We start from the raw sequence: 24,557 nt of genomic DNA, 5'->3' as shown, positions 1-24,557 counted from the left end.
TTATTTACATTGTTAGAGCGTTCACTCAGCTATCTCGTCAGTATAGATAATATGCCTATAATCTTGCTAATAAGCGTGGCGTGTGCTAATGGACGCTAGGTTGTCTGGCTGACTCACTGGACTGTCCGGCATTTATGAGATCTGATTACACTCTGCCTTATTATTTGTGCTCCTTAAATACTGATGTGACTGGGAGGAATTACGGAGAATCAGCACAAGTGATGTGGGTAACATTTTGATTAAATCCAACAGGTATAATTCATTATGATATGGTTATAATGCATTGTACTGTAAGACTAAGTCTTCCTGATTTCATAATGATCCTGACTGAATACGTTTTTTTTTCTTTCTTCAGTCTGTTGAAAAATGTCTGTATTGAAATACAGTCAACCCTTCATATCTTGTAATGACTTGACTTTCCATAGCTGGCCCAGTGAAACAGTCCCATGAAGGGTACTCCCACTCTCAGCTATCCAATGACTTGATCCAACGGTCCTTTTATAGCCTTTGGAGCTGCAGAGATGGATGCAATGGCTCCAGAATCAATTAACAAGAAAGCCTGGAAGCTAACCTCATGCTGCTCCATTTAATTGTGATTTGACTCTTTTAGCCCAGTGATTTAAGATGATACGCTTTTTTCCCTCCAAATCTATCAGCTATAAATTAGTGGAAGCAAAGTAAAAAAATAATAATTGTTTTTCGCAACACAGGGCCAGTTTAATTTGGGGAAGACATTGCGATTGAGTCATGCTTTCGATGTGTAATTTCCAAATGACCAAAAACAATCCCTGGTTAATGTATTTTAGCTCAGCGGCTAACTGCTAATACGGTGAAATGGTTGTTCAATGAGCGGATGTGTTTTATTCATCTCGCTCGTTAGTGGGAGCGAATCCAGATGAGACAATTACTGGCTGAACTCAAACACACAGACCCATTATGCCAAGTAGAGTGAATGAAAATGACTGAAAAGTAGGTACGTTAGAATGAGGCACGTGTGTTGGAATCGAGAGAGAAAAAAAGGACAAGGGCAAAACTTCCAGTTTAGAATAATCATAATTAGTTCTAGCGTACAAAAGACTCTTTAGCCTACAGCAATGCCGAGTCTGGTTATACAGTGTTTTGGCAACGTCATCAATATGAATCTACACAGAGATTTGTTAATGGCTTCTTAGCTACAGTGTTCCTGTGTACTGCGCAGCAGAACAAATCCAAAACAAGCCTAATTTCACAGTAATGACTCGTTACCACACACTCACGTAATCAACATCCAATCTAGCTCAACTATGGCTATAAACTTCAATACAAGACAATGACAGCAGCTGTCCATATTTGGAAATCCAGGGATGATCCAACCCTATGTCATAACACTTATCTGGAGTGAGTTACCTCTTTTACAGTAAGCTACAAGTGTTTATTTTGTTACTTATCTCCTTTTTTTATGTGGTAATGCTATTGCCAAACAAACTTGGGCTGGTTAAAAGCGGTTGCTCCCTCGACTCCCATTGAGTTCCATGTCTTCCCTCAGCTACTGCAGGGTGTCTCCTGGTGAACGGAGCCTGAGGCTGATCCTGGGTCAATTCCTGGGGCGCTGGTGGTGGTAGAGGGGTCACTGGAGCCGTATTTAGTCTGCAGGGAGCGGCCCACGTAGCTCCAGTACTCCCTCCGGATGGTGTCCTTCTCATGGGCCAGGAGCTCACAGAGCTGGGGAGAGAGACAGAGAGAGGGTTAGGGATATAGCAGGATTAAAGGGTTGAAGGTGCAAAGGACGAGAGATGGACAAGAGATCTATTTAAACAGAGCAGAAAGATTAAAGGAATACTTGATATTGTAATGGGGTGAAACCAGATACTGTTTACTTTAATGCAAAAATAAAAAATAAAAAGCCAAATCAAAATGTTTCTTTTTGCATAGTCTTGCAACCCAAGGGTTTGGAACTTTGGGCTGATTTGTTAACACTTGCTTGTTCGCTTACGTGCAAATCAAATGACCTATTACCACAGCTAACATAGCCATGGTAGAAGTACTGGCAGTGAAGTAGTTGGCTAGTGGCTACTCAACATACATTTGACACTTCTCACGGATGCACTAGCGTTGCGAAACATCAATTTTCTAAGTAAATAAAGAGGAAAACTAAGAGAATCTCATTTTCAACAACCAATTGAATGAAATCCCTTCCTGCTGCATGCATTTCTGAGTAGTGGAGACTCAAATATGCATCAGAGCTCCTGTAGTGCCTTTTCTGACAGACAACGCCCATGTTGATGATTATAAGCATAGACACGTTTTAATTTAGTGTTATTTTTTTTCACAGTTGAAAACAGCAGCAATTTTTTTTATAAAACACCTCCCAGGAAACCTAATTAACTCTGACAGACAACCTAGCATTTAGTTGCCAAAAATAGAGGCAAAATACGATCTGTCACTCAAACTGCCAGGGAGATTGTCATTGGAGACTTGGAATAACATGCAAGAGATCCGGTGCGATAGGATAAAGCGTTTTCAAATCCGACTTGTTGAATAATTCCGACTGATTTTCCTTGTTCCTCAGCCTTGAACTCTTTGCGCGAGTGCTGCTCTACACTGATTGACTCTCAGTCAATGTTTTACACTCGAGGTATACAAAGGAAGGAGACGTCTCGGCTATGGTAGAAGACACAATTTCCATTCTCTGCACATTGTTGCCAAGTTTTTCAGCATCTACACCCGTTTCCCAGTGCATTCCTGGGGGGATCCCGAAGATGAGATGTGCACATTTCTGTTCGTGCCGAGCACTAGCACATTTGTTTCAACTCATCAAAGCTTGGTGTTTAGTTTAATCAAACGTGTTACTGCTGGGCTAAAATTAAAAAATGTGCACTCCCTTCGCGTCCTCCAGGAAATGACTTTCAGCCGAGACTTTCAAAGTCTAAAGACTTTCAGCTGAGTGCACAATCCCACTTCTGCCACAATGTCTCTAAATTAGTTTAAAGTAGTATAATCCCAACTCTGGAGTAATACCAAATAAGATTGTGCCTATTTTCCCATACATTTGGTCCATGTGCTGAACTATCCTTTGAAGTGGGAGAAGTCCCCATGTTGAACTCTTCTTTTAAATCAGATAGGTCCCCATGCTGAATTATCCCTTTAAGTCTAGTAGGACAATGTGCTAAACTAGCCCAGATAGGTCCTAGTGCTGCTCACCTCCAGGGCCTTACTGAGGACTTCCTCGTGGTGTTCCAAGGTGTTCTCCAGGAAGTCCTCGTAGATGTCCACCAGGAAGCCCAACAAGTAGGGCGAGCAGTGGGTCTCCTTAAGCTCCAGAATCTGCTCCAGGAGACCCGGGTGGGATGACAGGCCCAGGTCCTGTAGAATCCTGGGGGTGGGGGAAAGAGGGAGAGGGGTGTGAAAAGCTTTGACCAACCAGCTGGTCAAAACGCATGTGGCTCTTCAACCTCCCCTTACGCCTTCCCTACAGTAGGCCTATGCTCCATGCCATAGGCTGTAGACTTGTTAATTTAGCTGACAAGAAATGCTTAAGTGCAGTGCCATTATTTTATAGTAAGAATAGAATGCAACTTAGCTGAAAAAAATAGAACATTTATTTCTCCCATTATGGAGCAAGTCCGCATATGAAGTGGCTGTGTTGAGCATAAAAGTGATTATTTGAAACAAGTCCTATATGCTATACTTAAAGAGTTGATAACTTTAGTTGAGAATGATATAAACCTTAGAAATCAAAACATATGGGCTGAATGGTATGACTGTAGGCTATTGATGATTTGAGAAAGTAGCAAAAAAAAGTTTGTGCTCAGTTCCTTGCCTCAGGCTGCACAACTCTTCTCTCATCAAGTGATCATATTTTTACCCGCCATCAGACTACTCAATTTAATCTCGTCTTTACTAATATGTAAAAAAAATTGTTTTAACCGATTTAGAAATGGGCCATTATTAAATGGTCAGGAATAGGGACAGGGGAAATGCATGTAATTTGTACGCACTCGAATAGCGAAGGGAGGCCGTGCGCTTTCCCGCGGGACCGTTTTGTAGGCTACTTCGGTTTTATAGCGGAGCATGTATGTGCTTTAGAAATAAATAGAAGCACACTTATTTTACGCCACTGCATCAACCACGGTTCGAGGTGCATTGTCTCGCTGCCAGACGGGTGATATTCAGCCCAAACTCTGTATGCTATGGGCTCTCTTACCCTGTTCCTGCATCTACCTATTGCTTAATTTTGGAAACTAAGCAAAAATCGCAACGAAACATTTCACTAAACATTTGACAGCCCTCGAGAAAGGAATTAAGGAGAGGCGATGGAAACACATGGTGTGAGATATTCTGTATATCTAAAGGTAATGTCACCCAATTAAAAATGCCCTATTACTAGGCTATTCAAAATCAAATTCACTAATTGTAGGCTGTCAACTGCCCTGCACAATCAGTGAACCAACAGCATCGCCTAGGGCTTTACGTTCTCTCCCAGACTCATGGATAGAAATTTTGGGGCATAGCATAAGTCCACTATGCATAATAATACAGTTCAAAGGCGATTACTCGAATTTGTTTAATTTTGGAGTATAGGCTAGATCAGTGGTTCCCAAACTTTTTATAGTCCCGTACCCCTTCAAACATTGAACCTCCAGCTGCGTACCTCCAGCTAGCACCAGGGTCAACGCACTCTCAAATGTGTTTTTGCCATCATTGTAAGCCTGCCACACACACTATACGATACATGTATTAAACATAAGAATGAGTTTGTCACAACCCGGCTCGTGGGAAGTGACAAAGAGCTCTTATAAGGCCTGGGCACAAATAATAATAATCAGTAACTTAACCAACAACTTCTTTACTTAACCATCTTACATATAAAACCTTATTCACAATTTTTTATGAACAAATAACTCACCACAGGTTAATGAGAAGGGTGTGCTTGAAATGATGCACATAACTCTGCAATGTTGGGTTGTATTGGAGTGTCTTAAAAATCATTTCCCACACTGTTTGTGCCTGTATTTAGGTTTCATGCTAGTGAGGGCCGAGAATCCACTCACATAGGTACGTGGTTGCAAAGGGCATCAGTGTTTTAACAGCGTGATTTGCCAAGGCAAAATACTCTGAGCGCTGCCCAATTCAGAAATCTGGCAGTGTCTTCTGTTTAAATTCCATTTTCACAGAACCGCTTGTTGCAATTTCAGATATCGGTAAATGGACTGGAGAAAGGTCCTTGTTAATGTAGACAGAGAAGAGCTCCAACTTCTTAAATCATAGCCTCAATGTTGTCCCGCACATTGAATATAGTTGCAGAGTCCCTGTAATCCTAGATTCAGATGAGAAAAAAACATCACCCAGATAGGCCAGTCGTGTGAGAAACTCATCATGCAAGTGGTCAGACAAGTGAAAATTATGGTCAGTAAAGAAAACTTTAAGCTTGTCTCTCAATTTTTTTTAAAGTGTCAATAATTTGCCCCTTGATAACCAGCGCACCATATCGTTGCATAGTGCAGAAAATACACGAGTTCAGGGGCCTTGCTTTAACAAAGTTAACCATTTTCACTGTAGTGTCCAAAACCTCTTTCAAGCTGTCATGCATTCCCTTGGCAGCATTCCCTTGGCACCATAAATGTAACAGACATATACCAGGAGCGTTGCCAGGCCCACTGGCTTGTATGCGAAGCAGTAATTGTTTCAAAACATCTCTTGCCATGTCACTGATGCGTTGTGAAACAGTGTTTGATGAAGGCATTGTCTGTATAGTTTTTTGGGCCTTTTCCCCCAGCATTGTCCCAGCCATATCCGTGGCAGCAGGAAGAATTAAGTCCTCCACAATAGTATTGGGCTTGCCAGTCCTAGCCACGGTAGCTCACCATATAAGACGCTTCTAGCCCCTTCTTATTAAATGGTCTCTGTTGCTTTTATACATGTCGTACTACTCGAAATTGGTCTTAATTCTCAATCAAAGAACTCCTGTGGCTTATTTTTCAAATTGGCATGTTTTGTTTCTAAATGTCTGCGCAAGAGTGAAGGTTTCATCGAGTTGTGAGACCGTGTGTTATGTACAAAAGTACTGTACCTAAGGAAAGGCACTACTCCCAATATAAGTGATCCCCAAATCAATGTAGTTCTCATCATATTTGCGCCTCTTCGATGGTCCAACGTCCCTGTCTGTTGTTCGGTGCTTTCCCGGGTAAGGGGGCAGTAGCTCTTCGGCTGCATCAGATTCACAACTGTCAGTGTCCATGCTAGCTGGGCTAACAAATGTAGAATTACTGATGCTACTGATTGGATGTGCTCGTGGAAGCAGAACAACTTGGGTGGTCGACAGGTGCAGGTGGAGTACTGCTTGTAGTAGCAGCTGGTAGTAGCAGTACTACCAGTAGAGCTGGTATGTGTCTCTATGGACGCGGGTCTTACTTTAATCATTTATCTATTATTGAGCAAACGGAATGTGCAGCAGCTACGCTTGGCTACATACGGACCGTTAGTGGAATTCCCGCGAGAGAACAACGGTTAATGTAATTGGATGTTAATTATTTCACTAAGCTACCTGTATTTGACATTGTGTTGTTATTTCGCTGAACACTAGATGGTTTAATTTTATTTTTGGCAGTGAAACGAGGCTACTCAGGCGAGGAAAAATCTCACCCAAATGTAAAGCCCCGTCGGAAAATATAAATGGACTGTTTGAAACGTATTTTGATTTTAAATGTTAATCACATTTTAATTTGGCGTATCCCCGACGGCATTGCGCGTAACCCAGTTTGGGAATACCTGGGCTAGACCAATTATGGCCCAAAGACATCTTAAATCCATTTTGCGTGATGTTTTCTTCCATGCATAATATGCAGTCGGCTGTGTATTGTATAAAAGCACAATCATCATTTGAATTCAGGTTTTTCTTTTGGCCTGGGCTCATTTTCCTATACATAAGCTCAAATATGTATATGGGTGTTCTGAATGAATCATCACCTTAGAAAGCACTGTCCATTTCGTTGTTAGGCTTTGAAACAACATCCACAACAACAACCATGTTTTACACTGTTTCAACTTCTTTCTTCAAATTGATGTGTTTTTTTAAAAGTACTATAGGCTTACTACTGTTTTGATGACAAGTTTTTGATGTGATTTTCAAATGCATTTGCATTGATGTCAGAGTGGTTAGAGGGACAATAGAGCGCAGGGAACCAGGCCATTAGCGACCTGATGTTAGTTAGCAAGTTGTGTAATTTTACTGTGGTTATGACTCATGATGTGGGCAGTAATACGTCCCTGCAACAGCCCCATCTGAGATGGGCGACGTTACAATATACAGGACAATACATGTTGAAACCTTATCTTACTTTTATTTAATTCTGTTTTTGAAATGTACAAAACATAACCTGTTGCAGGTTATGTTTCTGTTGCTGAAAGTTTCAGGCTAGGCCGTTCAATGGGCTAATTTCTAAAAGTAAAGAAAAAAACACTGTTTTTAGTTAAGGCAGTATAATAAATATTGATTACAATCAACCTGTTTGCATTGCAAATACATGTATCTGTGTTTCATTATAGCATTTCTTGTGGGGCTTGATATGGGCCTTTCAACGAATCACTGCAGCATTTTGTCTCAATAAAGTAACTATCAGCAAAGTCGGTGCTAGTGGGTTGGTGGGGGGGAGTCAAGTCTTCAAAAAAAAAGATTTAAATGGAGGGGGGTGCAGTGGGATTATTTAAAATACACTGAAGAGGTAGGGTTTCAGATTTTTTGGGAAGATGGGCAGGGACTCTGCTGTCCTAGATTCAGGGGGAAGCTGGTTCCACCATTGGAGTGTCAGGACAGAGAAGAGCTTCGACTGTGCTGAGCGGGAAGTCCAAGAGACCCAAGGTGGCAGAACGGAGTACTCGGTAGGGATCGACATTGGTAACTGGAATCACTTCACATTTCCCCTCACCCAAAAATGACAAGACCCAGGAAATTATATTTTGCCCCAATGTTGGCACTAAAGCAATTCCACAAGACACACGTGTGCAGCATGAGATTATCAAAACAGGTTCACACAAAGTCGCCATAAACGCAAAGCACACACGACCCAATTTAAGGGAATAAACTCCACAGGAAACCCCTACAGTATAGCGTGTGCCTCTGATAGGCCTATGCACAATTCACTACATAAGCATCTCTGTCACAGACAAAGTCTGTTAACAATTCAGTGGAATGACAAAAAATTCTATCTTCTCCTGTCCTAGAGCCTAGGCTATTTTCCTATCCAGTCCCAATCCCACTGAAACCCAAAATCATGACTTGTCTTGCATGAAAATTCCTAACTTTCTTCTGTAATCCATAGGTTACATTATCAAAGCACATCTCTCGCCTATGCATGTCAAAATAGAGGTCTAACATTTCTCCCACTTGCTGCCCATATGAGAGCTTCGGTAGAGAATGTGTGATCAACATACGGTACGAGCGTAGATATTGATATTTTTTTCAACAGAGTTGGTCCCAGTTAAGATACCTTGATATTTAAACTACTTCCATTCTTCATCTGACCGTTATTCAAGAACTGATCTGCGATCTGAATAAACATCTCGATTTAGCCAAAATATAGGAGATATTCTGTCATTCGTTGAACGAGGTTATCTATCAAGCTTAGAAACTTTGGACATTTGACTTTTGTTTGACTGCCGTTAAAGTATGTATGATTCGACAACGCTATACTCGGGGTGCGCTCTGTGTCGAGATGGCTTACTGCTGAAATGCCTTGAATTGAGGAACATGATAACGCTCTGAATTTATGAACCGTCTGTTTGGCAATTCACATCATTGCTGATCAAACAGTTACTCTATCATTACTAAATATCAGTTTAATTTGCTATGAAATCTTCACATAGTGGCGCAGCCAATCCAACAAGGTGGTGCCGCGCCCATCTATTTGGGGAGAACCCTGGCATAGTGGCCATATCTTGGTTTTAAACACTTTAAAATGGGCACTTACGATTTTTAGCGATATTTCCCGGGATTCTCATGATAAATATAAATCATTCCCGGTATTGAAACTTGGTAGATTTGAGAAAATAATCATCCCTATAACACAGGTTGGGGTATAGGTTTTGAGCATAGCTGAAGGTAGGAAGGGGCAGTTCCTCTTGCTGCTCCATAGGCAAGTACCATGTTGTTGTAGTGGATGCGAGCCTCAACTGGAAGCCAGTGGAGTGTGCGGAGGAGCGGGAGTGACATGGGAGAACTTGGGAGGTTGAACACTAGGCTGTGGCGTTCTGGATAAGTTGCAGGGGTTTGATCGCACAAGCGGGGAGCCCAGCCAACAGCCAGTTGCAGTAGTCCAGACGGGAGATGACAAGTGCCTGGATTAAGACCTGTGCCACTTCCTGTGTGAAGTAGGGTCGTACTCTACGGATGTTGTGTAGAGCATGAACCTGCAGGAGCGAGTCCTTGCTTTGAGATTTGCAGAGAATGACAGGGTGTTGTCCAGGCTGTTTTTCCAAATCAAAAAGTAACATCACTCCTGTAGCATATTTACTGTATGTTCACGAGATTGATTCTCTCTACACCTTCACCAGATAGCCGCTGTGTCCACTGCTTTGTGAACCTGAACGTCAGATTTCATGGTAATTTGATCTGACTGCTATCCGTGGTGATGAATATCAGATATTGCCGCTATTGGCTTGAAAAGGCTCAAATTTCTTGTGCGGCTCTCTCAACACTTTTTTTTGTGTGGAAAAAAAGGGCTCTTCCAATCAAAGGTTGCAGACCCCTGGCCTAAACTAAAAAAACATGGTGACTTCTGACATCTGCTGGTGGAGGATAGAAACTGCAAGGCAAGTGTGTTATTACCCATAACATTGTAGACTCAGAAAGTAAGTAGGATTTAATTCCCTACTGAATGAATCCTATGACACTTACCCTTTTAAATAGTTCCACACACTTTCGTTGTGGGGAGCCTTCTTAACCTGTTTGAGACTGTACCTTAAAAAAGACAAAAGGAGAACACATTTATCACATATTTGTTTGATATAGCACACTGGAAATCTTTGCCCAATCCAGAAACAAGACCTACCCCATTTTCAAAAACAATCCCTTACCCACGGATATCCAAAAGGGTTTGATAGGTTTAATGCCGGTTAAACGCCTACCAAGCCTATCAGAGGGCAAGGTGGAGTTACAATCATGCTGCTCATACCCATCTCATCCGTTCAGATATATGGAGTGGGTAAGGGCTTAGAGGATGAAGTGCCAAGTGGGTAGCGGCTAGCAGGTTGTTTCTGGACCAAGCCTTTCCCATTTTCAGTTTCTGGGGCAGTTTATGGGGCTGACATGAGATACGGCTTGTAAGGAGAGCAGGTACGTACTGCACTTCTCTGTTGAGTATGGCTGGGTCTGAGTAGCCTGTCGTGTGGGAGATGATGTAGTGCCTCTGGTTCCATGCCGAGTTGTTCCTCACATCTTCCTCCAAAAGCTGCTCCACATACTCCAGCTCACTGTCCCAGAGCTTGTACTCCTAGAAAATAAAACACTTTAGTACTGACACACACAAACTTAGTACAGGCACACTGTCCCACAGCTTGTACTTCTGGAGTACACTTATTTAGTACTGACAGACAAACACATCATTGTCCTTGCTATTGTGTATTCCAATGACATGTGTCCATTCAGATTTGTGATTAAAATTCACTGCACATAAAGGATTTCCTTGTTCAGATATCACCATTCATTCTGATATCCTATTTTTGATCCATCCGCTACTAGATACTTTCCAAGACAATACACCGATTCAATCACACAACTGTGTTAAAATAAAACTGCACAGTCATATAATCAATGCAGCCCATTTCAGAGAGCTATAGAGTCTGTTTGGTGGCAGAATTCAAATGGGACTTCATTTACACAGACCTGCAAAAATAAATTGGTAATCAACGTCGTTTGGCTTCATGTATCAAACCAGTTGCCTTGAAAAAAAGTTGGTTTTGTGCACTCTCCTCAAACAATAGCATGGTATTTTTTCACTGTAATAGCTACTGTAAATTGGACAGTGCAGTTAGATTAACAATAAATTAAGCTTTCTGCACACATGTCTATGTCCTGGAAAGTTTGCTGTTACTTACAACATCCTGCTAATCACATTAGCGCACGTTAGCTCAACCGTCCCGGTATAGGGACACCGATACCGTAGAGGTTTTAAGAACACATTCTTATTTACAATGACGGCCTACACCGGATGGCGCTGGGCCAATTGTGCACTAACCTATGGGACTCCCAATCACGACCGGTTGTGTTACAGCCTGGATTTGAACCAGGGTGTCTGTAGTGACGCCTCTAGCACTGAGATGCAGTGCCTTAGACCGTTCCACCACTCAGGAGCACAATACACTCTCTGCCTCATTAGAAGGTATGTGATTGTGAATGTGCAACGGAGTCGGTATAGTCCCTATCCCAAACTGGGCTTAACCAGAGACACTCTGCACAACACTTCTTGCTCAAGAAGCACCGTTAATACCATTGACCCAGAAAAGACAAGGTGCGAGCAAAGGTTCAGCTAGGTCCAGGACAATGATTTTAAGTCTCAGGGAAGGAGATGTCACTTGCACGATGGCCGCTACTAGTGCACACACACAGCGATAACTAGCTAACAATTCACCATCGGTTACAAATGCAGCCTGGTTGTTGAGGCTCATACCTTGATGACCCACTGTCTGTGCTGCCAGGCATGGTAGTTCTTAGCGTCCTGACTTAGGATCTCTGCAATGAACTCCAGTTCCTCCGAGGGGTCGTTCAGCCACTCCACCACCATTCGTCTATGGTGCCTAGGATATGGAGCAGACGGTTAAGTCTTTGTAGAACCGAAGAAGAAAAATAAGAACTTTATTGTCCAACTTGCAGAGAACGGAAATGTGTCTTTATGCTCACAACCCAATGTTGGAGACAAACAGCCCGATGTTGTCATCCAGTTACATTTGTTAATTTCTTTAAAAAGTATAGTACACAATATTTTACATAAATTAGGTTCTTAAAGGACCATAGAGTTTTAGTCTGCTTCATTGAAAATCAACTATGGTCGTGACACTGGATTGGCAGAGCTCACCAGACTTGGTAGTTTTTGGGCTGGTCCTCGATGATGGCTGTGATGTACCTCATCTCCTCTCTCAGGTCCTTCTCCAGGGCCTGCAGTAAAACTCGCCGGTAGTGCCTTCACATACACAAAATGGAGAGGAAAAGTTTCTGTATGATCTTCGAAAATGGAGGGGAAAATAAGAAAAAAAAAGTGTTGGTTTTCTACTGTTTTGTTTATAAACCATAATAACACCTGCTTACCATACAGTGTAATTTGCAGCATTCAGTTCAATGGCTTCAGCTGTCAGCAAGAGTGCCCGGTCACTTTTTTCATCATTCTTCAGTAACGCTCGGAAATAGTCATACACGTCTGTGACTATTGGAGACAAATGTAACATGTTTAGTTACGTGTGAAATGTAACATTTGATGCAAAGTGAAATAATTTTTCATGAATCATAACTATTTAAAGTGACTTCAGAGTTACAGTTGAGTTTTAATGACTCCAACTTAAGTGTTTCAAAAACTCCACAAATTTCTTGTTAACAAACTATAGTTTTGGCAAGTCGGTTAGGACATCTACTTTGTGCATGACACAAGTCATTTTCCCAACAATTGTTTACAGACAGATTATTTCAATTATAATTCACTATCACAATTCGTGGGTCAGAAGTTTACATACACTAAGTTGAGTATGCCGTTAAACAGCCTGAAATTACAGAAAATTATGTCATGGATTTAGAAGCTTCTGATAGGCTAATTGACATCATTTGAGTCAATTGGAGGTGTAACTGTGGATGTATTTCAAGGCCAACCTTCAAACTCAGTGCCTCTTTGCTTGACATCATGGGAAAATCTAAAGAAATCAGCCAATAAATTGTAGACCTCCACAGGTCTGGTTCATCCTTGGGAGCAATTTCCAAACGCCTGAAGGTACCACGTTCATCTGTACAAACAATAGTACGCAAGTATAAACGCCATGGGACGACGCAGCCGTCATAACGCTCAGGAAGGAGACGCGATCTGTCTCCTAGAGATGAACGTACTTTGGTGCGAAAAGTGCAAATCAATCCCAGAACAACAGCAAAGGACCTTGTGAAGATGCTGGAGGAAACGGGTACAAAAGTATCTATATCCACAGTAAAAACAAGTTCTATATCGACAACCTGAAAGACCGCTCATCAAGGAAGAAGCCACTGCTCCAAAACCGCCATAAAAAAGCCAGACTACGGTTTGCAACTGCACATGGGGACAAAGATTGTACTTTTTGGAGAAATGTCCTCTGGTCTGATGAAACAAAAATAGAACTGTTTGGCCATAATGACCATTGTTATGTTTGGAGGAAAAAGGGGGACGCTTGCAAGCTGAAGAACACCATCCCAACCGTGAAGCACAGGGGTGGCAGCATCATGTTGTGGGGGTGCTTTGCTGCAGGAGGGACTGGTGCACTTCACAAAATGGATGGCATCAAGAGGGGAAAAAATGTGTGGATATATTGAAGCAACATTTCAAGACAGTCATGAAGTTAAAGCTTGATCGCAAATAGATCTTCCAAATGGACAATGACCCCAAGCATACTTTCAAAGTTGTGGCAAAATGCCTTAAGGACAACAATGTCAAGGTATTGGAGTGGCCATCACATAGCCCTGACCTCAATCCTACAGAAAATTTGTGGGCAGAACTGAAATAGCGTGTGCGAGCAAAGAGGCCTACAAACCTGACTCAGTTACACCAGCTCTGTCAGAAGGAATGGGCCAAAATTCACCCAACTTATTGTGGGAAGCTTGTGGAAGGCAACCCAAAATGTTTGACCCAATTTAAACAATTTAAAGGCAATGCTACCAAATACTAATTGAGTGTATGTAAACTTCTGATCCACTGGGAATGTGATGAAAGAAATAAAAGCTGAAATAAATCATTCTCTCCACTATTATTCTGACATTTCACATTCTTAAAATAAAGTGGGAATCCTAACTGACCTAAAACAGTGAATTTTTACTGGGATTAAATGTCAGGAATTGTGAAAGACTTAGTTTAAATGTATTTGGCTAAGGTGTATGTAAACTTCCGACTTCAACTGTATTTGGTAGGCTAAATGCATGACACTGACAACATAAAACAATATGGATGTCTGGTTTTAAATGATATGCCAAGTTTAATTTCTTACACTTGTCAGAGTAGGCAATCTTCACAACAGGATTGGGACCATCATCTTGAGGAACAGGCTCTAAATCAGCCCATTCTTTCCTGTCTCTGTACATGAGGGCGAGAGAGGGAAAGTGAAGATAGACATTAGTGAATGGGGCAACTGTTCAGTCTCGGCCAATTCGCCTACCTCAATTGACGTGAATTTCAGGTATCACATTTAAATCAATTAAACATAGAAAACAATAATACCTAGCTAATTGTAAGCTTACTATTAAGTATAGATCAAGGCGAGCAATAGCTAACGTTAATTAGCGAACTAACTCACACCGGCTAGGGAAGTGGGGGGAATTTATTTTTGACGTATTGCTACACAGAGAAGAATCTTTGACTTCACGGACTCGTCATACTCGTCTCAGATACTGGTTCAGCTAGCTACGCTACTTAACGCTAGCCTAACTAGCTAGCTTAGCCTACCTGTAAAACACATAACGGAACGGGTCTTCATAGCCAATCTCCTCTTCGACCTCTTCCTCGCTCCTCTCCTCCTGAAATTCTGAGGATACATTTGAAGTTTCTTCAATACCTGACATTCTGTAATAAACTGGCCTTTCGGTTGCAAGCGGAATAAGAGCTGCCTTATTTGTAAGGTCGGACGTCTGTGTTATTGCACTCATGGACGTCATTTCCTGTTTTGTGCAACTCTATAAATCGTTTTACAAGGAGCAGTGTACTGGAGCATGTATGGTCCACGTAGGGGCTGATACAAATATATATAAAGGAACGTTTTTAAAACGTTTTTGTTTATGTCCGCAATCTGTCACCTCATTCTCGAATAAATAGTCTTAAACATTGATGAATATGTGTGTGTTTCGTTAGTATGCACACAGGTTTACCAAAGAGAGTATTACATTTGGCACGAACGTGTATTTTATCCCCTACTGTGGATTAATTGTTTTGGATCTTTAGAGAGATTCAGTACACCGTTTTGAGTATGAGTTTTAGCAATAATTTATCCCATCACTGATCTATCCATAAATGCCAAAAACCGAGTTAAAGCCAGTTTCAGGTTGGGAAATTCGAATTTTTGCACAACATTGCACATGTCTTATTTTCACGATTTGGACATTAATTTGCTTTCAAAAGCTAATAAACATGTGGAAATGTGAGCAGCATTTTGTATTCCTAGTTGAATTAGTTAGGGAGCTTAAACTAAGTAGAAGCTTTTTTTTTTACATTCGAATTTCAATAGTTCCTTGGTCATGTGACCTACTGACTTCAAACAAGGCTCATAATGTACACTCAGTGGGCCTACACATTGCACATCCTTTAGTTTGTCAATTTTCATCTCACACGTTTTTACAATAATTTTTCAAACTTTCCCATTTCAATAGCTCCTTGGTCTTGTGATCTACTGGACTCAAACAAGGTTCAGAATGTCGACTGACTACCCTTCTATAGCGCACACCCTTTTGTTCGTCCATTTTCATCTCACACGATATTACATAAATGTTCAATGTTTCTCATTACAATAACTCCTTGGTCATTTGACCTACTGAACTCAAACAAGGTTCAGAATGTACACTCAGTGAGCCTACACATTGCACACCTTTTAGTTTGTCAATTTTCATCTCACACGATTTTACATGAATTTTGTCAACTTTAGAATTTCAAAAGCTCCTTGGTCATGTGACCTACTGACCTCAAACTACTTTCAGAATATCCACGGACTGGCGAAGACGGGTGCCGCAAGGTGTCCATTGCGGTATCCCGCACTGATCCCGGAGAAGCTGGCAGGAGCACGGGGCGAGTTCTCTTTTCTTTGTGAAGGTCAGGGCGCCCTGGAATGGGTTTTCCCCGAGAGAAGGGCCCAAGCCCTGAAAAGCGTAGCGGTTCCAGCGGCGTCCGGTGACCTCTTGCTGGCCCTTCAAAATCCAGGGGAGGGTGTAAATCTCAAGCCGGGCCATACCCATATCCGCAGCAAGTCTCCAAGGTGAACAGGCTCTGGGATGTTATAACAATGTAGGTAAGGGTTGTTGGCAAGTCAGATCCGTACCTTTGGGATGAGGATTGGCTCTAAGGGCTGGGTCGGGGTCGAGGTGCGAAGTGGGGCTGGGCTCTAGCCGCAGCTGGGGGAGCAGTCGCCACCGTTGGAAGTTCGTTGTGCGGCCAATCTCATGGTCTCTCGTGCGTGGTCTCGCAATGAGCTGCGTGCCAGTGTTTGTCCGAGTGGTGTTCGTCTGGCGGGCCGGTGCGGGGTTGGGTCTGGCGGTTAGCGGCCGCAACTCTGGACGCGCACCAGGCCCTTCTCGCGGATCTCCACAGCTACGGTGCTCGCCCGTCCTGTTCGCGTGTGGTCACTTCGGACGGCGCCAAGCAGCTGACTTAGAACTGGTGCGGACCAGGGGAATCCGACTGTTTAATTAAAACAAAGCATCGTGTAGCCCCAATGTGGGTGTTGACGCGATGTGATTGCTGCCCATTGCTCTGAATGTCAAAGTGAAGAAATTCAATGAAGCGCGGGTAAACGGCAGGAGTAACTGTGACCGTCTTAAGGAGTCCTTAGCCCAGGACATTGGGAATCCATGCTTCCCGAATTAATGCAAAGTCAAATATGGGCGACTCCAAACCATACATTGTATTACCTGCTTGCAGGTGGCCCTAACATAGCAACAAACTGGAGCGAAAGGTGCCTTCAGGTCAAACGAAACCCTGGTCCAGCTGAGAGTGACTACCTCGAATAGGTTAAGACAGGGGAGGTAAGGAAAGACTGCAAAGTCAGATCCATAACTTCGGGATAAATAGTACCATAGCCCTTGGAGGGCTCTTCCAACCCCTACTCTGTGTGTCACCTGTTTGAGGGAGTCTCTCCAACAGCTAGGAGGCAAACTGTCTCTAGTACACGGAGTGTAAGGGAGATAACGAGGTAGCCCTCTAGCAGGACACTTCCGATCCCTCCCTGTGTCACCTGTTTTTAGGTGTTGCTAACGATGCAATCCAAACGGGAGTTACCTGCAGATGGTGACGGCTGTTGATCGTTTACGGATGGCGGCAGTCGATCCTGGAATATGGGGCTTTCGGTCAAGCATGAAAATGTGTGGGCGGTTCCACCAGACTCAATGATTTGCTGCGGGGCTCTTGTAAATTAATCCTGACCTTGACAGGAAGCCAATCTGAGAATGATGGCTTGAACGCATCCCTGGCTTTGGCTGGGAGGGGAGAGTTAAATCCTGGGAGACGGCTGATGAAAGTGTAGTACTGGCATCAGTCTGATCACAGAGCGGCTGTGGTGAAACGTTTAAACACGCGTCCCCTGTATACTTAGCTAACTCTAAACCACGAAGGTTTGAATCGAACGCTGGCTTTGGCTGGACCCGCTAACAGTGGAGCACTAAGTAGAGATGGAATGTGCTTAGCGGTTATGGATACTGCCAGGTCTCAGGTCCGCCTGGGTGCGGGACTCTACACATTCTATTTGGGAGCTCTCCTCCACGCTCCTTGGAGCATGTATTGGAGATGGCATGTGCCTTACCATTAGCTGACACTACCAGGCCTCAGGCTTGCCTGAGTGCGGGACACCACACATTGTAGGTGGGGAGGTCTCCTCTATGCTCACTAGACTTGAGGCGGAGACTTAACCCATTGAACCCGCAGTGATAGGGAATTGCATGGATCTGGCTCATGCCCTACGAAGTGGAGAGAGGTATCTCCAGCTTGTCTGGGGAGGGAGGCCTACATCTGATGTGGGTAGTACCATCCACACCTATTGATTTGCTGCAGACCTCAGAAAACAGACGGAAAAAGCCTAGGTTCCCACTGGGCACGGATCACTGAATGTCAACTTCATGAAATTCAAAGGAGCGTACCCATCTGTAGTAATCCTGCTCAGTACGAGAGGAACCGCAGGTTCAGACATTTGGTGTATGTGCTTGGCTGAGGAGCCAATGGTGCGAAGCTACCACCTGTGGAATAGCCCTAAACGTAACGATACCGTAGCGCTGCAGATCTTCGGTTGGCCTGGCATAGCCGGCTCCTTTTGGCAGGTGACTAGAGCCGTTCATGACGGGGTTGGGGTGCAGCCGGATGAGTTGACCCCCCCTCTCCTGATGCGGACTGCATCTTTGTGGGGAACCTGGTGCTAATTCACTCGCAGACGAGTGAATGGGTCAAGGTTGAGGGTCAAGGTTTCGTACGTAGCAGAGCAGCTCACACACTGCGATTTATTGAAAGTCAGCCGTCGAGCCAAGCTTTTGTCGGGGACGGAAGGCGTCTTCCTCCACCACCATCCCTCTTTACTAACGGGTTACCAGGTGCACGCAGAAGGGCCAGAGGCCAGACACAGAGTGTGAGGAAGGCCCCAGGAAGAAGGCCCAAGTGAATAGGTGTGTGAGTGACACTATCCTTCCGGGGGGTAGAGCAGGCAAATGAATGTAAAATGAAAATGGACAGACAAAAGGGTGTGCAATGTGTAGGTCCACTGAGTGTACATTCAGAACCTTGTTTGAGGTCAATAGGTCACATGACCAAGGGGCTATTGAAATTCTAAAGTTTACACAATTTATGTAAAATCGTGTAAGATGAAAATGGACAAACTAAAGAGTGTGCAATATAGAATGGTAGTCAGTAGACTTCTTGAACCCTGTTTGAGTCCACTAGGTGCTATTTAAATTCGAAACAATGAAAAACAGAAAAATTCAAGTAAAATCACATGAGATTAAAATAGACAAACTATAGGGTGTGCAATATATATTGCTAGTGAGTGGATGCGCTGAAAGTAGTTGAGTTGTAGGTCACATGACCAAGGAGCTATTGAAATTAGAAACATTGAAAAACATTTAAAATTAAAGTAAAATCGTGTGAGATGCAAATGGACAAAAAGGTTGTGCAATATGTAGGCCCACTGAGTGTACATTATGAACCTTGTTAAAAGGTGTGTGAGTGCTATTGCGAGATGTAAATCTACCCCCAAAAAAGTGTGCAATGTGTCTATGCCATCGGGTTAGCTAGAACCAGTTTAAAGTTTTAGGAGTAATGGTTAAAGAGCTATTGAAATTTGTCACCATGCTGACGGCCCCTAACTGCTGTTGGAAGACTAAGGAAAACTACAATCGAATATCCAACCTGAATCTGTCTTTACCTCGGTATGCCAAAAGGCCAAGGAGAGGAGTGCCCCCTACTGACCATCTTCTGTATGTACTGTACCAATTCTTCTTCATGGCATGTCGTTATAATGGCAATTGCCATAATATTCACAGAACTGCAAAGAAGTGATAAATGTACTATAGAACATGTAAATGTCTACTAAATTTCAAGTTTAAGTTCAAAAGTGCTTTTCAAAAAGCCCTTTATTTTTTGAACACATGACAATTAATCATGTCATACAAAAGTCATTAGTATCTAACAATTGTACATAAAGTTAACAACAAGCTTATCGGAGGCTAATGTGTAAGTTTGACCTACAAAAAAAAATGGTTATTATCCATGACAATTCAGGTTACAGTATAAGGGATGGAATTTAGCCTCCTTTGTTCAGCAGAATTCACTGTTTGCCATTGCCGTTAATGGGCAGTTTCTTGTAGGCGTCAGAGTCTAGGAAGGCCTTGATTTTGGGACGGGCAGACATCTTCTCGACAAAATTCTTCAGGGAGGGGAAGGTATCCAAGCAACAGGAGCAGAGCACCAGGTGGTTGAGCAGGACTTCAAACAGACTATAGTCAGCAAAGGAAGGCTACGTAGGATAGGGTTAGGGTTAGGATCATAGATCATAGAAATAGAATCTTGCATTATGGCATTATTAACTTCAATGGGGATGCCTGCTCTATTCATTCTAGTTTTGTGATAGGTAACAGACAGTACTGTGATTACAAGAGAACCATTTAGTTAATGCATTTTGGTAAATATAATTTTTTTGGACTACAACTAATGATCGCAGTATGTACTATGTTAGAACTCCATTTATTCAAGAACCCTATTTTTGCGTGCATTGCAGGATCGGTTACCTTGTCGCCAACAAGAAAACCAGTCTTGTTTTTGGCCATCACAGCTTCAAACTTGTCAAGGTGGTTAGGGAGGTCTTTGATGTATGCGTCTTTACCAGTATCCTATGAAAAGAGAAAGTGATTAATCATAATGACGCTTCATAATGTTTACCCATTAAGCTGCATTAAAAAAAAGTTAAACGTTGTGTGTCTACACTTTGAAACAAATGTTTACTGCACAGTACAGGTAAAATGTTTTATGAACTGTACCCTTAGTCCAAATTTCAGCTTTCGTGAATACTTACGTATTCCTGGTAAATCATTTTTACGTATTTAAGACGAAGGTCCTCAACGCCATCACACATCATGTCAATGAGCGCAGCCTCCTTGCCATCTTTCCCATAGGCATCTGTGTGTGTGTTCGAGTTAAGCATGAAATGTTAATTATACTTTCACCTATATTTGATAGATTATAAAGGATAAATAGAGTGAGGAAAAAAATGTAAATATATGACATAACGATTGAGATCAATTACCATGATTGCGGCCCAAGTGCCTCAGAATGGCATTTGACTGGTACAGGGCAAATCCTCCATCTTCTAACTTGGGCAACTGACCAAATACCTAAAACCCCAAAATGGAAGTGTTATTTATTATAGATTTTAACAACTAATGGGGACATGGGGGTTTACATTTGTTGTCGCTGAATCAAATCTACATTGATGATAACAGAAGATACAGGTAAATAATGGAACACAAAGCTCATGAGGTAAAATCTCTCTACTTAAATAAGAATAATGGAAAGCACCGGCAGAGATTGTAGAAACAAACAGTGTACACTAAACAAACCGATCATCCTTCAAATGCACATCCCAGCTGTTATCACTAAACCATCACTGGCTAAACTGAACATGTTGACAAATTAAAAAGATGGTAACAAAGGAATGATCCATTCCCCACTCACACAAGTGGCTTTCAGATCTCCCTTCATCCAGTCCGCAAAGTCCACCACGATCTCCTTCCATTCCTGTCCCTGGTCGGCCATCATGATTCTCATAGCGCCACAGCGCCCTGTGGTAAACAAGGGTCTCTGTTAGCACAGGTCAACCAAAACCGATCTCAATCATAAGACACTTTGGCACAGATCTAACAAGTCATACTTAGCACTAGTGTTGGGCAAATACATATGTTTCCAGACTAGATAATTATTTATACATACAACCTTTCTTGATTATTCAAGTCAAAAACCTTTTATGGGTTCAAGTCAATGAACCCTTAGTCCCATGACACAATTGTTCACCAGTGCACTCCACATTAATCTGGGTCACATGCTCCTGACAGAAAGCCAGCCCTTCTCATTGCTCAAGCACCATGAATAATGTAAACAAATACGAGTACTTTGGAAACAAAACTGTTTAAGTTCATGAACAGTGATCATGGGGGCCAGCTGAGCCAAACTAATACTCCAAGTATTTCCTGTGATAACAATCAAAAAGGTATGAGTAAGGCTAAACTGCCACTGTGATTTGAATCAGCTGTGCAGTGCTAGGGCAAAAACTAAAACACACCATTTGGGAAACCCTGGGCTATTGGGTAATGAATGACAGATAAGGTCTTTGGATATGACACTTAAATGCAAAGGTTATGAATATGCGCAGTAGCATTAGCGAGGCTTTTGTCTTTGACTTCAAACAATCTTACTCCATCACAATATAACATGTATGGCTGTCAAATTGAAGGAAAGATTTAGTAATAAATTATCAATATGAAAAGCTTATAACAGGGAATGCATTCTCCAATAGTAGGCTATTATTACTTCAAAACAATAGCCAGGCTCTATCATGTGATGTTGAATAGGATTAACTGACTCAACATACCTCGGACTCCAAAGTAGGTGATTGTGTAGGGACCCACTGGGGAGAGGCGATACAAGAACACAACACACGTCAAGTTATTCAAATAAAAATATTTTAAATCAATGTAGTTGAATTAGTCTGACTTATTACATGAATTCAGACAAGTCTTTGTCCCGTTGATATTTCAACTAATTACATACCTGATTTTAGTACATTTAGTATGGTATAGTATCAAGTGCTATTTGCATGTGAAAATGCCATGCAACATTACATATTGCTTGACATAGTTTTGTTGCTAAACAAATATGTCAGTGTGACCAGTCTGTGGATCTTTTAGTTTTTTTAGCATATCAAGTATCCGGGTCCTTTCTGGTCAAGTAAAGTTCACCCACACCACTGTTATGCAAGGAACATAAAAATCTTTGGCCACTGTCTGACAACACATCTCAACCGACTAAAATATAGACATGCTCGAATACGAAGTTTTAATCTGCACGTGAAAACATTGCACCTTCAGCTAACTAGAATATAATGAATTAAAAACGTCAACCATGCATAACTGGGTAGAAGGGCTATCGGTTGTGCCGTTACATAAGAACCATCCGTTTAAACTAAGAAAATAGCCTAACTTCCAGCTAACTATTGTGCCTTTCGGTCGTATTTTTCCTTTACGGTCGACGATCAAGTTGCAAAAACGATTAGTCCTAGATAGCTAGGCTAGTTCAAATTAGCTTAATTAAAAGGCACAGTGAGTGCACGCACGACCGACTAAAGGACAGACAGCTGTCTGTGTGCTAGTATGAGGTGTAAATCCTAATTTAGAGTAGCTATTGCACATCGCTTTATAATGTTTAAAAGGCATTACTGTCTATAGCTAGTTACTTACTTTTATGCTGTAAGAGTCGTGGTGGCCCTGACAGTAACTATGGAACCAGTGTTGCCAACTAATTTTCAGGGTAAGTTGCTAGAGGCCAGTGTTGCCAACTACTTTTCAGGGTAAGTTGCTAGAGGCAGGTTGATTTGTTGCTAAAACGACGTTGTGATGTCATTGCGTGATAACGTAAAACTGCGTCATTGCGTAGAATACACAATAACGTTACTCAATTTGACTTGACCATTCTCCCACCAGTCCTTCTCCACTACCCTCATCAACTTGCTGCACCACAACCTATGTACCAGCTACGGTGTCTGTTTTTATTGCCATAACATGTAAATGAAATGTTGTCCATATTTACTGTAAGATTTATTTATGGTAACATTGCACATATTGTAACATTATAGTCCTTTTTCATACATGACTTAACTACTTTGCATAATGCTCAGTTTACCGACTAAGAAATCATACATTAAATAAAATATTAAAGCTGCATTATGTATTACTGTGTCCAATTGATTCTGATTGGTTGTAATATTTTTGAAAACTTTCACGACACAACTTATTTTGATGATGGTCAATCCTGTCGGAAACTTTCATAATATCAAGCCTTTTGGAACACATCACCAATTAACATTGGCTGCAGTTTTCTGAACTTTACTAGGTAGTTATGCAATAAACATTTTGGAAAATTCCCATTAAATTAATTCAATTTTTATTTGTCACATGCGCCAAATACAAAAGATGTAGACCTTACAGTGAAATGCTTACGTACAAGCCCTTAACCAACAATCCAGTTAAGAAAAATACCTTAAAGAAATAAAAGTATAATTAAATAACAAATAATTAAAGAGCAGCAGTAAAATGACAATATTGAGGCTATATACAGGGCATACCTGTACAAATTCAATGTGCGGGGGCACCGGTTAGTCGAGGTAATATGTACATGCAGGTAGAGATATTAAAGTGACTATGCATAGAGAGTAGCAGCAGCGGCGTGAAAGAGGGGGGGTTGCAATGCAAATAGTCTGGGTAGCCATTTGATTAAATGTTTAGTAGTCTTATGGCTTGGGGTAGAAGCTGTTTAGGAGCCTCTTGGAGCTAGACTTGGCGCTCCGGTACCACTTGCCGTGCGGTAGCAGAGAAAACAGTCTATGACTAGGGTGGCTGGAGTCTTTGGCAATGACACCAAATGTTGGTGACTGTAGAATTCCACTCTCCATTTTCTCCCTGGAGGCTGCGTAAGTTGGGTGAATTGGCAGCCTTAAAATAATGCTGCATGTATTTGCTTCCGGGAAGATCCTGGCAGCCTCTGTCACGATCCTCCTCCTGGAAATGACTGGACCAAAGCGCAGTGTGATGAGCGTACATTTCTCTTTATTTGAAATGAATGTCGCCAACAAAACAAGGAAACGACCGTGAATCTTAACTTGGGCAATAGTGCCACTAACAAAGTTAACTACACACAAATGCAAAAGGAAAATAGCCTAACCTAAGTATGATTCCCAATCAGAGACAACGATAGACAGCTGCCTCTGATTGAGAACCACACCCGGCCAAACACAAAGAAATAGAAAAAATAGAAATAAAGAAACTAGAATGCCCACCCTAGTCACACCCTGGCCTAACCAAAATAGAGAATAAAAGCCTCTATGGCCAGTGCTTGACAACCTCCTTCTCTTGTTTGTGT

The 24,557-nt window shown here is 42.1% G+C and overlaps 2 protein-coding genes across 2 annotated transcripts; both read right to left on the bottom strand.

The window, feature by feature from the left end:
* Positions 1–841: 841 nt before the first annotated feature.
* Positions 842–14,849, bottom strand: LOC120062234 (protein farnesyltransferase/geranylgeranyltransferase type-1 subunit alpha-like). The gene is made up of 9 exons (XM_039012053.1): positions 14,637–14,849; positions 14,182–14,267; positions 12,278–12,392; positions 12,048–12,152; positions 11,643–11,769; positions 10,318–10,466; positions 9,872–9,934; positions 3,181–3,352; positions 842–1,701 (listed from the first exon to the last, which is right to left on the bottom strand). The coding sequence occupies exons 1-9, from the start codon at positions 14,843–14,845 to the stop codon at positions 1,522–1,524; spliced, it is 1,206 nt and encodes a 401-aa protein (XP_038867981.1). The 5' UTR covers positions 14,846–14,849; the 3' UTR covers positions 842–1,521.
* A 4,623-nt stretch (positions 14,850–19,472) lies between these two features.
* LOC120062233 (glutathione S-transferase P-like) lies at positions 19,473–23,012 on the bottom strand. Its single transcript, XM_039012052.1, has 7 exons — positions 22,880–23,012; positions 22,015–22,050; positions 21,102–21,208; positions 20,674–20,761; positions 20,443–20,546; positions 20,159–20,260; positions 19,473–19,887 (listed from the first exon to the last, which is right to left on the bottom strand). Coding segments are annotated over exons 1-7 (627 nt in total). The 5' UTR covers positions 22,881–23,012; the 3' UTR covers positions 19,473–19,698.
* Between the last annotated feature and the right edge of the window lie 1,545 nt (positions 23,013–24,557).

This window comes from Salvelinus namaycush, chromosome 17, assembly GCF_016432855.1.
Source record: "Salvelinus namaycush isolate Seneca chromosome 17, SaNama_1.0, whole genome shotgun sequence".
NCBI lineage: Eukaryota > Metazoa > Chordata > Actinopteri > Salmoniformes > Salmonidae > Salvelinus > Salvelinus namaycush.
Note: the sequence above shows the minus strand (reverse complement) of the source record. Positions and strands in the feature narration are given on the sequence as shown.

Coding starts and splice junctions, on each gene's coding strand:
- LOC120062234 (XM_039012053.1), bottom strand. CDS start 14,845: ATGACGTCCATGAGTGCAATAACACAGACGTCCGACCTTACAAATAAG. Junction 9,935..10,317: donor ATACTCAACAGAGAAGTGCA/GTACGTACCTGC, acceptor GTCTTTTTTAAG/GTACAGTCTCAAACAGGTTA. Junction 3,353..9,871: donor GTGTGGAACTATTTAAAAGG/GTAAGTGTCATA, acceptor CCCCACCCCCAG/GATTCTACAGGACCTGGGCC.
- LOC120062233 (XM_039012052.1), bottom strand. Junction 21,209..22,014: donor CACCTACTTTGGAGTCCGAG/GTATGTTGAGTC, acceptor TGTTTACCACAG/GGCGCTGTGGCGCTATGAGA. Junction 20,547..20,673: donor GCACTTGGGCCGCAATCATG/GTAATTGATCTC, acceptor ACACACACACAG/ATGCCTATGGGAAAGATGGC.